The sequence below is a fragment of the Diabrotica virgifera genome, chromosome 6 (genome assembly GCF_917563875.1).
Source record: "Diabrotica virgifera virgifera chromosome 6, PGI_DIABVI_V3a".
Classification (NCBI taxonomy): Eukaryota; Metazoa; Arthropoda; class Insecta; order Coleoptera; family Chrysomelidae; genus Diabrotica; species Diabrotica virgifera.
In genome coordinates, this window is record NC_065448.1 from 240,695,699 (window position 1) to 240,711,059 (window position 15,361).

The 15,361-nt window shown below is 32.3% G+C and overlaps 1 protein-coding gene across 3 annotated transcripts in view; it reads right to left on the reverse strand.

Moving 5' to 3' along the window:
- LOC126887422 (aquaporin AQPAe.a-like) overlaps positions 1 to 15,361 on the reverse strand; it is a 214,594-nt gene that overhangs the window by 82,131 nt on the left and 117,102 nt on the right. For all 3 annotated transcript variants that reach the window (XM_050654937.1, XM_050654939.1, XM_050654938.1), the window contains exon 2: positions 8,392 to 8,543. In XM_050654937.1, the coding sequence (XP_050510894.1) occupies positions 8,392 to 8,536 (145 nt within the window). In that variant the 5' untranslated portion in view covers positions 8,537 to 8,543. The remainder of the gene's footprint in view (positions 1 to 8,391; positions 8,544 to 15,361) is intronic.

Below are 15,361 nucleotides of genomic sequence, written 5' to 3' on the forward strand. Positions count from 1 at the left end.
TTTTCCCGAAAAGTGCTTATTTTTTCGGTAATTTCGCGTTGAATTATTAGATTCGGAATTAGACAAATAAGAACCTATTTTTCATGAGCTACAACTTTGCTTTTACTCCTTTTATAGACTTTACTGATACATGACTTTTTTCGTTTTTTTTTATAAGCTACACTTTTGCTAAGAATATTTTTTTCGTTAAAATATTTACTTTTTGAGTTATTTGCGAAAAACTGTCTGAAAACGTAGTTTTTTTGTCGAAAAATCAACATTTTCAATCGCAAATAACTCTAAAAGTATTCACTAACGTAAAAAACTTTATAGAACGAAAGTTGCTTATAATCAGTCAGTTTATCCATTTCTGCTCTTATCTTGAAGGTATGTTTTTTCACCCTCGAGAAGGGGTGACTGTCACCCCCAAGTAAAAGCAACCAACGGCACAAATTCAACTTTGAACTGGAGGTTAAGTAGAACCTAAATCCAAATTTTCATGCAATACTGAGTTGCCCCTCAAAATTATACTCCAAGTCGGTAATTTCTTGGGCTAAAAATAAATGGCAGGACTAAGAAAATAAAATCTCACTGGTACACTTGTGGATAGACACGGGAATACTATAACACAGACGGATGATAAAGTACAAGGCTGGGCAGAATACATCGACGAATTTTGTTCGATTATGAAAGAGGGGACCTAGAACACATAGAACTTACTTCAGACGAAATTGGTCCAGATATTACAAAAGAAGAAATAATACACACATTAAAAATCATGAAGAGCGGAAAAAGACTTGGATCTGACATGCTTCCTATCGAACTATTAAAAATTATAGATGAGCTGCATATTATGCTTAGTGATGCTCTTGAACCAAGTTTATATCTCAGGCATATTACCCAAAGAATGGATAAAGTCGATCTTCATTTGTCTCCCCAAAAAGAACACCGCACAATAAGCTTAATGCCGTGTGAAGTTTTGTGATGTTGTGATGAATGCATGTTTTATTGACCATAATAAAGCATTCGATAAAGTACGACATAAACAACTAATGAATATCCTGAAATCAAAAAAGATAGACTAAGAAGACCTCAGGATCATATCGAATTTATGCTCTACCTAAGCAGTGAGCATAGTACGTGGTACCGAACATCTGTCAGAAAAAATGAAAATCAGATGTGGGGTGAGACAGGGATGCGTATTGTCACCAATTCTTTTTAGTTCCTACTTGAAAGAGATCCTAAAAAATGCCCTGGAGCGTGAATCAGCTGGACAAAGGTAAATGGAGTTCCCATTAACAACAACATTAGATACGCGGATGACACTGTCATCTTAGCCAAAATATTGAAGATATTCAGAGGTTGGTGACTAAAATAGCAGAGTATGGAAAACAATACGGTCTAACAATGAACGTCAAGAAGGCAAATTTAAGAGAATATCGTAAACTAAAATAATATAAATAATAATATAATATACACAATAATAATAATAATATAATATATACATATATAGCTTTTGATTGTGTAAATCACATTTTGATTAAAAAAATTAATTACTATGGAATTCGAGGTATTTCTTTGAATTGGTTCAAATCTTACTTAGATAATAGGAAACAATTGGTTAGAGCAAATGATACTGACTCTAGTCTCAAAAACATTATATGTGGAGTACCACAAGGTTCAGTATTGGGTCCTTTACTTTTCCTGATCTTTATAAATGACATCACTAATTTAAAAATCGATGGAAAAATTTTTCTTTTTGCTGATGATACCAGTATCACTTGGAGCAACTCAACTATTGCAACTCTTCATGCAACTATAACTTCTGATCTTCTTACGATAAAAACCTGGTCTGACTCTAATTTACTCTCCTTTAACGTGGATAAAACGGTAGCATTATCATATAAAGGTGCTCTTCAACCCTGCTTGTGAATAGCAGCCAGATCTCTACCGTTGATTCTGTAAAATTTCTTGGTATTCTTTTAGACAGCAACCTCAAATGGTCCCTTCATATCGATTTGTTAAGTAAGAAACTCGCCTCGGCCTGCTATGCCATAAGATCTGTTTCGAAGGAACTCAATTTAGCATCTTCTAAAATAACATATTTTTCTTTATTCGAGTCTCATCTTCGATATGGGCTTCCTTTTTGGGGGTCTAGTACAGCTGCCCAATTTGATGTTATTTTCAAATTACAAAAAAGAGCAATAAGATATCTGTTTGGCCTCAGAAGAACAACCCATTGCAGAAGTTACTTTAAAGATCACGAAATTTTAACTCTTCCATCTTTGTATATTTTAGAAACTGTTTGCTTAATTCGTAAACACATGCATGTCTTTCCAGCAAGGCCTCATCATGACTACTCCACCAGAAATTCAACTTTTGATGTCTATTTACCGATCCCGTCTTCTGAGTTAGTAAAGAAATCTATACTATATTCCGCAAAAAAAACTATACAACCATCTCCCTTTACAACTCAAATCTGCAACATCCTTTCTCAAGTTCCGTAAAATGACAAAAGCTCATTTATCTAAAAGACCATATTATTCAGTAGAAGAGTTTCTTAATGACTAACTAAGAAATCACAGTAATGTACAAGTAACAAAAGTGTATTTATATACAGGGTGTAACGAAAATACAGGTCATAAATTTAATCACATATTCTGGGACCAAAAATAGTTTGATTGAACCTAACTTACCTTAGTACAAATGTGCATATAAAAAAAGTTACAGCCCTTTGAAGTTACAAAATAAAAATCGATTTTTTCCAATATATCGAAAACTATTAAAGATTTTTTATTGAAAATGGACATATGGCATTTTTATGACAGTAGCATCTTAAGAAAAAATTATAGTGAAATTTGGACACCCTATACAAATTTTATGGGGATTTAGTTCCTTTAAACCCCCCCAAACTTTTGTGTACGTTCCAATTAAATTGTTATTGTAGTACCATTACTTAAACACACTATTTTTAAAACATTTTTGGCTCTTAGTACTTTTTCGAAAATTCAGTTTTTATCGAGATATTTTGAATATTTGTCAAATCCACCACATATTTGTATATGGTTAAGTACGATTATGGAGACTTTGTAAAAATATGAAAATTTATGTATGATTTACATTTTTAGGTATATTTTGAACCGTATTTAAAAACAAGCCATATCTCGATAAAAGTTGCCTTCTCGGAAAAATACAAAGAGGCAAAAAAGTTTTAAAAACATTTTGTTTAACTAATGGTATCGCAGTAATAGTTTAATTGGAGCGTACACAAACATTTGGGGGGTTTAAAGGAACAATACCCCCATAAAATTTTTATGTAAACATATTAAAAAAGAAGCCGCAACTCGATAAAAACTGCCTTATCGAAAAAATACTGAGAGCCAAAAAAGTTTTAAAAATATTGAATTTAACTAATGGTACCACAATAATAATTTAATTGGAACGTACAGAAAAGTTTGGGGGGGTTTAAGGGAACAAAACCCCCATAAAATTTTTATGGGGAGCACAAATTTCACTATAATTTTTATTTAAGATGCTCCTGCCATAAGAATGCCACATATCCATTTTCAATAAAAAATCTCTAACAATTTTCGATATATTCGAAAAAATCGATTTTCATTTTGTAACTTCAAAGGGCTATAACTTTTTTTATGTGCATATTTGTACTAAGGTAAGTTAGGTTCATTCGAACTATTTTTGGTCCAAGAATATGTGATTTAATTTATGAACTGTATTTTTGTTACACCCTGTATATTTGGGTGTCACATACAGCAGCTTAAACTTATTAGTTCCTTTGTTTGTGTTTTATTATATTATGTTGTATGTTAAATTTTGCAATTTATAGTAATTTTGCAATATATTGGTTTTTGTTTTTTTACTTCACTTTTTTAAATTGTTTATAGTTTTTTTATTGACGATTTATTTAATTTTATAAAATTGTATTTGTTATTGTTATGTATATCTTTTTCGTGAATCTATGTTAAGCTTTGTCTATAAAATTGTATAATTTTCAGTGACAATAAAGCATATTTCTATTCTATTCTATTCACATACCCAAACTTATATGGAATCATCTGATATTTCTTACTAAGTATTTCGTGCGAATTTAAAAAAACGAACACACGAAGTCAAACAATATTTATTTTAAAGCAGTTTAATAACAAAAACATAACAATTAAATAAAACAATAAATTATTTAACAAATAAATTGAAAGTAGTTGTTTTAAAGTCAATAGCATACAAAATTTCAATGCAAAACGAATAATGTTTAAATTGTTTTTATTTTTTTTTTGTATTTTGTGGTAGTCAGTGTTATCACCTCTAGTGCTTATGCAAGCTTCAGTTTGCGTGGGCACGCTCCTAATCAAATTATCAACATTTTGTTGTGGTAGGTTGCTCCATCCTTTAAGAGCAGCTTGTACTAGTCGTGCGGTGTTTTGTGGATTATCCCGGCGAGCTCTAATTTTTCTTTTAAGCATATCCCACAAATACTCTATAGGATTAGCTCGGGTGAGCAAGTGGTTCACTCCAAACAATAGATACGTTCTGCTTCAATGATGTCTATAGTCACTCTAATGGTATGAAGAAGTCCATTATCATGCAATAAAATTAAATTTTTTCCTGTTGCACCTCTCTAGAGCCTGACTACAGGTTGTCAACATACCTGTGAGCAGTTAAAGTTGATTGGATGAAAAGTAAAGGAGTTTTTACGGATCACAATTCCCTCCAGAATATTCTCCTGCTGTATACTTCTTGGTACGAACTCTTCATCTTATCGTTCTTAACTGAAACAGTTACACCTGTAGCATCCAAAAGCTGCCATTGGAGCTGCATGTGAGAAATGGTTGCATATCGTCCAGCTGATTGGACAAGTAAACGATCGTGGAGAGCCGTTATTACTTTTGGTGACTTTCCCTTGCTTCATTTTTGAGCTTTCCTGGTTTCTGTTACATATCATAGGTTTTGGACAGAACGCCTAGCTGTACAGCTGTCACTCTGAGAACATTACTTTCTCCACAAGACCAATAATCTTTCCTCGTTGTAAGTTCTATAACCCCATCAGAGGGTTCATGAACAAAGATCAGGGTTCAAATAGGTTCAAAGATCTAAATTTTATGACTAAACTTATATGTATTTATGCAAAAAGCAAGGTTTTTAAACGTATTTATAAAATACTGAAAAAATAAGGGCTTTTGCAACATATCTCGGTCAATTGTTTATGTATTTTAATTTGTAAACTCTCAAAATTAAAAAACTTGTTAGGATCTACAACATTTATTTGAACTATATTTCTCTAAAATGTATAAAAAATGTTTTATACGCAAAAAATATTTTTTTCACTGTACACGATTATTTAATAAAATAAAAACAAGCAAAATTAGCTGTATTGTTTACAGAGTTGTCACCAGCTACCCCTCATATATACGTTTTAGAACATTTTAAATACATCTATACGATTTTTTCGGTTTTTTATTCCTTGACTGGGTAGTAAGACTTCGTTGAAATAATTATAATGTTTATCTGCCAAGACGTTTCAAATCAAAACCAGATTTGTGGCGAAACATCAGACAAGGAGATAAAATATTATTTTAAAATAATTAATTTTTTTTAAACTGATATGTAGAAGCTTTCAAAATTTATCAACTAGAGATCTATTAAGATTACCTTAATTCAATATGTTACCAATAAAATCTTAAAAAATAATTACAAAATATATTTCTTACATTAAGTATTTCGTGACAATGAAACTATCACTATTTTGATTAAAAAAGTTTAGTCATCTAATTGAATTACTTATCTAGAAATCACAGCCTATCTCAACTTACGATCGATATTACCCAGCAAATAAAAAGTATAGTAAATATTTTTAATATGGATGTTACTCATTTTTAGATAATAATATTATGATGATATTATTAACGAAAAAATAACAAAACAATAACCAAAACGATAAAACAAGAGTAGGTAGTATCGACAGACTATTAATTAAAATTTATTATACCTCACCGGCACTAAAAACGGGCACTTCACAAAATGGGTCATTTTTGATATCTCAAAATTCCTAAACCTCCTGTCCGATTTAAGGGATTTTTTTAATATGTTATAGCCTTATTCTTTAACAATATCGCTGTAATACTATTGTTGCTAAAAAGATAAACTGCCATTGTATACCGGGTTTACCAATCAAACTGTGTTTGTTTCGCAAAGTTCAACACACCCTCTGGAATATTCTAGCATTTATAAAATACTGAAATTAAAACCTAACTATATCCCCAGATTTTCTTAACATTCTGTTTTTTGATTCATTCGCTTATGTTGGATAATAAAAAAATTAGGTACTTTAACAACTAGCTATGCTCTTTATTAATAAGCGTGTTTCTAAATAAGTGTGACAAACTTTAAGGGGTAATTCTGCATAAAAAAAATAATAACCGTTTGCTTAATAGACATATGTCCGCGTTTGCTTCGTTTTCGAGATACGGGATGTTGATTTTTTTTTACAAACTGACGATTTATTTATTGCTCTGAAACCGGTTGAGATATGCAAATTAAATTTGATAAGTTTTAAGAGACAGTTATTGCGCATTTTTTGATATGCAATTAGGAATTTTTATATTCTCCATTGGCGTGCATACACGGGTAATATTACTCGTATACCCGCCAATGGTGAACATAAAATTCTTAATTGTATGTCACCCGGTATACAATGGCAGTTTACATTTTTATCAACAATAGTATTACAACGATATTGTTAAAGAATAAGTCTATAACATATTAAAAAATCACTTAACCCTTTAACGCTCTCTGGTAGCTATATATACCATAAGCTATTACGGCTTATTTTGTCATCAGAGTTGCGGTGAAAGCAATCCTTATAGGCGCAGTCGATACACTGAATACTTGCTGGTAGGTGTGAATACCGATGTTTTTAAATCTTTTTTGCCTCTTAGTATTTTTTCGATAATCCCGTTTATCAAGGTGCGGCTTCTTTTTTAATATGTTTACATAAAAATTTGATGGGGGTTTTGTTCCTTTAAGCCCCCAAATGTTTGTGTACGTTCCAATTAAACTATATTATGGTACCATTATTGGCGTGGATTCCGCGTACCACAAAAAAGTTTATTAATAAAAAGCTGAAAATTTGTTAATAGCTTAACGGTATCTAGTCGGACAAACTTTGATGTATGGGAACACTGGAACAGGGAAAGTTTTAATTTTCGAACAGGTTACCGGCTCCGAATGTCAAACTATGAAAACGCCTCATGTATTTTGTCGGACAGGACTTCCAATTGATTTGTTATCTTTTCATTAAACTCTCATGCAAAAATCAGACTGCTATATATCACCAATATAATTCCTGTCATTGGACATGTTCTACGTGTTAGACTTATTAAAATGCTCAACATATTTGTCGGAAAAACATTCTTTCATATATTTATATAAAGTTTGCTATCGAATAAACTTAAAAACAACCTGCTAGTTTTCACAATCATAAACTTGTCAGGATGACAAGTTCCACAATTAAAATAATGTTCCACAATTAAAACTTCTCCTGTTCCAGTGTTCCCATAAATCAAAGTTTGTCCGACTAGACACCATTAAGGTATTAACAAATTTTCAGCTTGCTATTAATCAACATTTTTTTGGTACGCGGGATCCAGATCTTTAAACATAGTGTTTTTAAAACTTTTTTGCTTCTTAGAATTTTTTCGATAAGGCTATCGAGATGTGGCTTCTTTTTTAATATGGTTCAAAATATACCTAAAAATGTAAATTATAAATAAATTTTCATATTATTACCAGGTCTCTATGTACAATAATCGTACTTAACCATAAAGAAATATGTGGTAGATTTGACAATTATTCAAAATATCTCGATAAAAACTGGCTTTTCGAAAAAGTAGTAAGAGAGTTTAAAAACATTGTGTTTAACTAATGGTACCACAATAGTAATTTAATTGGACCGTGTACAAAAGTTTGGGGGTGGGGGTTTAAGGGAACAAAACTCCCATAAAATTTTTATGGGGTGCACAAATTTCACTATAAATTTTTTAAGATATTTCTGCCATAAAAGTGTCCATTTTCATGTCCATTGCCAATTCATGTCACATGACCATTTTCAATAGAAAATCCCTAATAGTTTTCGATATATTCGAAAAAATCGATTTTCATTTTGTAATTTCAAAGGCCTGTAACTTTTTTTTTGTGCACATTTGTACTAAGGTAAGTTAGATTCAATCGAACTATTTTTAGTCCCAGAATATGTGATTTAATTTATAACCTGTACTTTTGTTACACCCTGTATTTAATGTATTTAATTATATTTTAGCCCTAGACCTTCAAAGTCTGTTGAGCTTTGTAAATAAAATAAAAATAAAATATTAATTAAAAAATATATTCCAGATGACTTACCCTTTTTCGTCATTTTTTCAGGTGAAGCGTCTTTTTCTTTTTCTTTAGATTTGTCGCACTTCTCCACTTTTTGCAAATCACAAACTTGTAGTAAAATGCCATTTGTAATATTCCTAGCTGTGTTTTTAGTCACTTCTTCCAACATTCCTGTACTGGAAAAATAATTAAAAGTTAGAATGTATCACAATTTATCTTATCATAAAGTCGTCAATCTTTACTGAAAGAACGTATATGACACCACACTTTAAAAAAATTAATATAAAGATGACCTAACAGAGCAAATATGAGTAGAAGTCCTTTATATCTTATGACATAAAATTCTTAAGTGTTGGTTTTGTTCTTACATACAAAATCTTTGATTAGACTGATACTGTAGTGCATAAATGTATCATTTTAGAATATTTATATAATTAGTCCTGTCGCCAGGGGGGTACAACGGCCTCCTGTATTCAGATGGACTTACCCAAGTTTTTTTATGTATTTTGACCTGTAGAACACAAATTTTTTGGGTAACAGTTGATCCGGATGTCGATAAGATTGTTATAAACCAAGAAGTTGAGGAATCACATAACAGCGATTTCTCACAAAACAAAACATTTTTTTGTATTTTTTGGGCCATTCTAACCAAAAAATGTTCCTACAAATTTTTTCGTAGGATGCATAGTTTCCGAGATAAACGCGGTTGAACTTTCAAAAAATCGAAAAATTGCAATTTTTGAACCCGAATAACTTTTGATTAAAGAATAAAACAGCAATTCTGCTTACCTCATTTGAAAGTTCAAGTCAAATTATATCGGATTTAATTATTTGTATTGCTAAAAATTTATTATTTTATTGGTAAAAAAAGCTATAAACACCTAGTGCTTGAGTGATGTTTTCAATGATTTCTCATTTAAAATCGAACGAGTAGGTAGAAGAGGTAAAAGTACAAGCGGGGCTATTTCTACGTAGCATGCGTTAAAACGCATGTATTAGGCACGGAAACACTATGTGTTTATAGCTTTTTTTAACAATCAAAAAATAAATTTTTAGCAATGCAAATATTCAAAACAGATATAATTTGACTCAAACTTTTAAAGCCGGTAAGCAGAATTGCTATTTTATTTTTTATTCAAAGGTTATTCGGGTTCAAAAATTGCAATTTTTCGATTTTTTGAAAGTTCAACCGCGTTTATCTCGAAAACTATGCATCCTACGAAAAAACTTGTAGGAACATTTTTTGGTTAGAATGACCCAAAAAATACAAAAAAATGTTTTGTTTTGCGAGAAATCGCTGTTATGTAATTCCTCAACTTCTTTGTTTATAATAATCTTATCGACATCCGGATCAACTGTTACCCAAAAAATTCGTGTTCTACGGGCCAAAATACATAAAAAAAAACTTGGGTAAGTCCATCTGAATTAAGAAAGCCGTTGTATCCCCCCTCCCTGGCGACAGGAGTATAATACAATAAAAAATATATAGCACAAAAATTGTTTATTTAGATATTTAAAAACATTCTTTTTCTCCTGCTGCACCGAGCTTTTCTCCAGAGCCTAACTACAGGTCATCAACATACCTGTGAGCAGTTAAAGTTGATTGGATGAAAATTAAAGGAGTTTTTTTACAGATCACAATTCCTCTCCAGACCATTACACTTTCCCTTTTTTATTTGGGAGGAGATCTGACAGTTTTTGTTCTTGCTTGTCTTCTTCGACATCTAAGTACACGATTTCGTCGGTCATCTGATTTTACACAAATCCTGACTTTTTCTGAAAATAGCACATTTTGTCAATGTGCCAGTTTTGGTGGTGCAGACACCAATTTAGGCGAACAATCTTGTGCTGTCTGGATAACTCGGGATCCCATAACTGTCTCCTGCTATATACTTCTTGGCATGAACTCTTAGGCAGGCCGCACATCAAAGAAACATTAAACGTAAATTACGTTTCATGTTCATGGAAATAAAACACTGCTAAACAAATATACGTCCGGCCATTTATGAAACTCTCCGAAAATAAAAATGTGTCATGAGCATGAATCACTCTCGTTTCATTGGTAGGCGGACTTTGAGATTCGCTTAGCAGTGTTTTATTTTCATGAAACATGTTTTACGTTTCATGTTACATGTTTTTCGTTTCATCTTTCTTTGGTGTGCGGCTTGCCTTATTCTTATCGTTTCAACTGAAACAATTACAGATGTAGCTTAAAAAAGCTGCCTTTGGAGCTGTATGTGAGAAATGGTTGAGTGTCTTCCAGATGATTGGACAATTAAACGATCGTGGCAAGCCGTTATTACTTTTGGGCGACTTTCCCTTGCTTTATTTTTGAGCTTTCCTAGTTCCTGTTACCTAGCATAGGTTTTGGACAGAATGCCCTGTGTTACGCCAAGCTCTGCAGCTATGTCCCTCTGAGAACATTACTTGCTCCACAAGACCAACAATATTTCTCCATTGTACGTTATATAACCCCACATGAGGCATATTTTCGTTTTTGGACGAAAAAGTTAGTTTATTTATTTTCGTTCAATTTGCAACTCTAGCAAATAACCTACACCGTACCGAGCTGTACTATCTGATTTTCTTATAGACGAAGCAACGAAGCACTAAAATGCCCAAAACCTAGGAATTTTGTGCATTAAGATGAATCGTCATGAAACTTTTTGCAATCGATTAGAGAGTGTCAGGCAACTTTGTGAACTAAATTCATCTAGGGCAAACATTTTTGTGCATAAGAAAGTGCATTTTAAAAGTGCATCTCGAAGAGGTGAAAATGAAAAACTTAGAACTTATTGGGAAATATTGACGGAAATGAGTTGAATTTTTATACTCGGGGGTTTTGGGGATCGCTGAGCACGAATTTCATATAGGCGATGGTCTCCAAAGTACCTGGTGCCCACGGTGGAACTCGTCGCCTAGAGTTTTATGTTATAATCATTAAAAATCAGTCAATATCCATTAGTCGGGGGTTTTTGGGGTCGCCGGACACGAATTTAATGTTGGCAATGGCATCCCAGATACCTGGTGCCCAGGTTTTATGTCATAATTATTCAAAATCAGTGAAAAACCATTTATCTGGGGATTTTGGGGGTCGCTTAGTACGAATTTCATGTCGGCGATGGTCTCTAAGTTACCTGGTGCCCCAGGGTGAAACTCGTCGCCTGGAGTTTTATGTTGTAACCATTCAAAACCAGTCAATAACCATTACTCGGGGGTTTTTGGGATCCGAGTACAAATTTCATGTCGGCGATGGTCTCCAAAGTACCTGGTGCCTAGTGTGGAACTCGTCGCCTGCAGTTTTATGTTATATTCATTCAAAATCAGTCAATATCCATTACTTCGATGTTTTGGGGGTCGCTAAATATATTTTTCATTGATAATTTTTCTAAAAACACTTTTCTATTATATCCTAAAAAATTACTTATTTAAAAATTATTTTAAAATTTTGTCGCTTTTAAAGCAGTTGTCGTTAAATTTTAACACTAATGACATTTATGGAATTTTGACATAGTAGGCATTTCAAGGGTAATTAAGTAATATCAGCGATTTTTTGTGTTTTCTGCGGTATTATTTTAATTTTTAGATTTCTAGTCTGCTTTTATATAAAAAACAGTGGTTTTTAGAACTCTTTAGCGACGTATTAGTATAATATAATATTGATGGATTACCGTCGAAGGCCGATATGATCAATCAAAAAAGAAGATGATTGTATATGGTGATTTTTCTATTGACATTCTTTCGGTGTGAATCTCTCTTTTTATTTTACTGCTCCTGGTTTAAAAACAAAGCATAGTATATATGTGAATACCTCCAAGCTACACTTTTATGAAGTTCTGTTCTTTTAAAATTTTTTAATTAATTATAACAAAACATCTAAAAAGTGATACCGTATTTAAAGCAAAGTAAGTTTTTAATGTTGGTGTTTTGAAAAAGTCATATATTTTATACTTATGAGTTTTGTTAATTACAGAATAAATAATAATATTATAGGTAATATCAAGCTGTTTAAGATTGGTATTAAAGGAATTTTCATTATCTACACTCTATAGCTGCGCTGTTTTATAATTTTGGTTTTCGAAATTGCGGAAGAGAGAAATTTGTGTAACTTCAAGTAAGTAAACATATTATTTTATTTTGTTTTACTTTTTTATTAATTTTTTCATTATATTATACAAATAAATTGATTATGAATACGTGCAGTAACATTTAATTTAACACGTATTTTTTAGATTATTGTATACCTATCTTGAAGACCATCGCCAACATGAAATTGATGACCAACGACCCCTAACACCTTCATAGTAATGGTTATTGACTGATTTTGTATGATTATACCATAAAACTCCAGGCGACGAGTTCCAACCTGGGCACCAGGTATCTTGGAGACCATCACCGTCATGAAATTCATGTTCAGCGACCCCCAAAACTCCCCGAGTAATGGTTTTAAATGATTTGTAATAATTATAACATAAAACTCTAGACGACGAGTTCCACTTTGGGCACCAGGTACCTTGGAGACCATCGAACACATGAAATTATTGTTCAGCGGCCCCCAAAATCCTCAGAGTAATGGTTATTGACTGATTTTAAATGATTATAACATAAAACTCCAGGCGACGATTTCTACCCTGGGCACCAGGTACAAAGGATACCATCGCCGTCATGAAATTCGTGCTCAGCGACCACCAAAACCCCCCGTGTAATGGTTTTTTAATGATTTGGAAAAATTATAACATAATACTCCAGACGACGAGCTCCACCCTGGGCACCAGGTATCTTGGAGATCATCGACCACATGAAACTCTTGTTCAGCTTCCCCCAAAACCCTCAGAGTAATGGTTATTGACTGATTTTGACGATTATAACATAAAACTCCAGGTGACGAGTTCCACCCTGGGCACTAGGTATCTTGGAGACCATCGCCAACACTAAATTCGTGGCCGGCGACCCCAAAAACCCCCCGAGTAATGAATATTGTCCGATTTTTAATGATTATAACGTAAAACTCTAGGCGAAGAGTTTCACCGTTGGCACCAGGTACATTGGAGACCATCGCCGATATGAAATTCGTACTCAGCGATCCCCAAAACCCCCGATTATAAAAATTCAACTCATTTCCATCAATATTGTCCGAGTTCTAAATTTTTCATTTTTCCTCTTCGAGATGCACTTTTAAAATGCATTTTCTTATGCACAAAAATTTTTGCCCTAGATGAATTTAGTTCACAAAGTTGCCTGACACTCTCTCTAATCGAATGCAAAAAGTTGCATGAGGCAGGCCGCACATCAAAGAAACATGAAACGTAAATTACGTTTCATGGAAATAAACCACTGCTAAACAAATATATGTCCGGCCATTTATGAAACTCTCCGAAAATAAAAATGTGTCATGAGCATGAATCACTCTCGTTTCATTGGTAGGCGGACTTTGAGATTCGTTTAGCAGTGTTTTATTTTCATGAAACATGTTTTAGGTTTCATGTTTCATGTTTTTCGTTTCATGTTTCTTTGGTGTGCGGCTTGCCTTATTCTTATCGTTTCAACTGAAACAATTACAGCTGCAGCTTAAAAAAGCTGCCTTTGGAGCTGTATGTGAGAAATGGTTGGGTGTCTTCCAGATGATTGGACAATTAAACGATCGTGGCAAGCCGTTATTACTTTTGAGCGACTTTCCCTTGCTTTATTTTTGAGCTTTCCTAGTGCCTGTTACCTAGCATAGGTTTTGGACAGAACGCCCTGCAGTGGCGTGCTGGAACTTTTTAAGCGGCCCGGTGATTTTATAGAAAAGCGGCCTCCCATCCTTAGTTTACCTTATATTATCAGGATGTTTTATTCGTTATTATAAAATAAAAAAATATATAAAATTATTTTTAAATCAAACATAAAACTTCGAATTCAATGATTTTTTGTTTAATTTGCTGTATTTTTTTTAAGAATAAGCAATCTTACAAATAATGAATGACATGTATGACAATATTGTATGCAATAAGGTAGAAACCGTAATTTCCTGAATAAATATAATATGAATGTAATGTAATTAAGATAAAAATAAAATAAAATTTGAATAAGTTTTCAATTATGTATTAAGTTCAATTTTAGTAAATCAATTATACAAGAGAGTACAAAATACAAGTACAGTGAAAATACTTTAACGTAACAATATTTAAGATGTTAATACAACGCAATAATCTAAACATTCTTTTCCAATTATTTTATAAAATAGTTACTTAACTCTCGATAAACAATTTTCGCAATAAAGTAGATTTTTGAGCAAATTCGTCGATTATTATTTCATTATTTTTAAGCTCATACAAAGCTTCTTTTTCTATAGCCATTAGCATAAATGTTTCCAAGTTATCTTGTGTTAAAGTACTTCTTAACCGATTTTTTATATATTTTAACCTTCAAAAGCTTCTTTCGCAAGATACTGAAAGAATTAATAAATGCTTATATAGTATTTAAATTTGGATAAGCACACTGATATAAGTTGTACTTATGCAAAACAGCATAACAGCAAGCTATACAGTCTTTACAGTTGTTAGTACCACACGGAGATGAAGTTTTCACGGTATCAACAACATTGTCATTTATTTGTTACTTCACGTTGATTATTAATGATATCATCCTTAATATTTTCTGTAGACTGAACATATTCATCATTAACTCGATCTTCTATAATTTCAGTATTTTGCAAAATCCTATTCTTTAATGCAATCCGTTTATATCAGCAAAATCCACGAGTTCTTCTCTAATTATTGCGGTCGCAGATATGGTAGGATAAAAATTTCTTAATTTTTAAATAAATGATTTAAATGCCGTTAAAGGTATACCATTTTTTTGTATCAAAATTTCTAGGATGTAGAGTGCTTATATCATCATAAAACGATTTGTCTTGATCAAATCATTTTTAATACTTCCAATAATTCGGTCAAAAATGTGCAAGACGTTTTTCCATTTATTATTCTGCAAGTACATACATATTTCAAGGAAA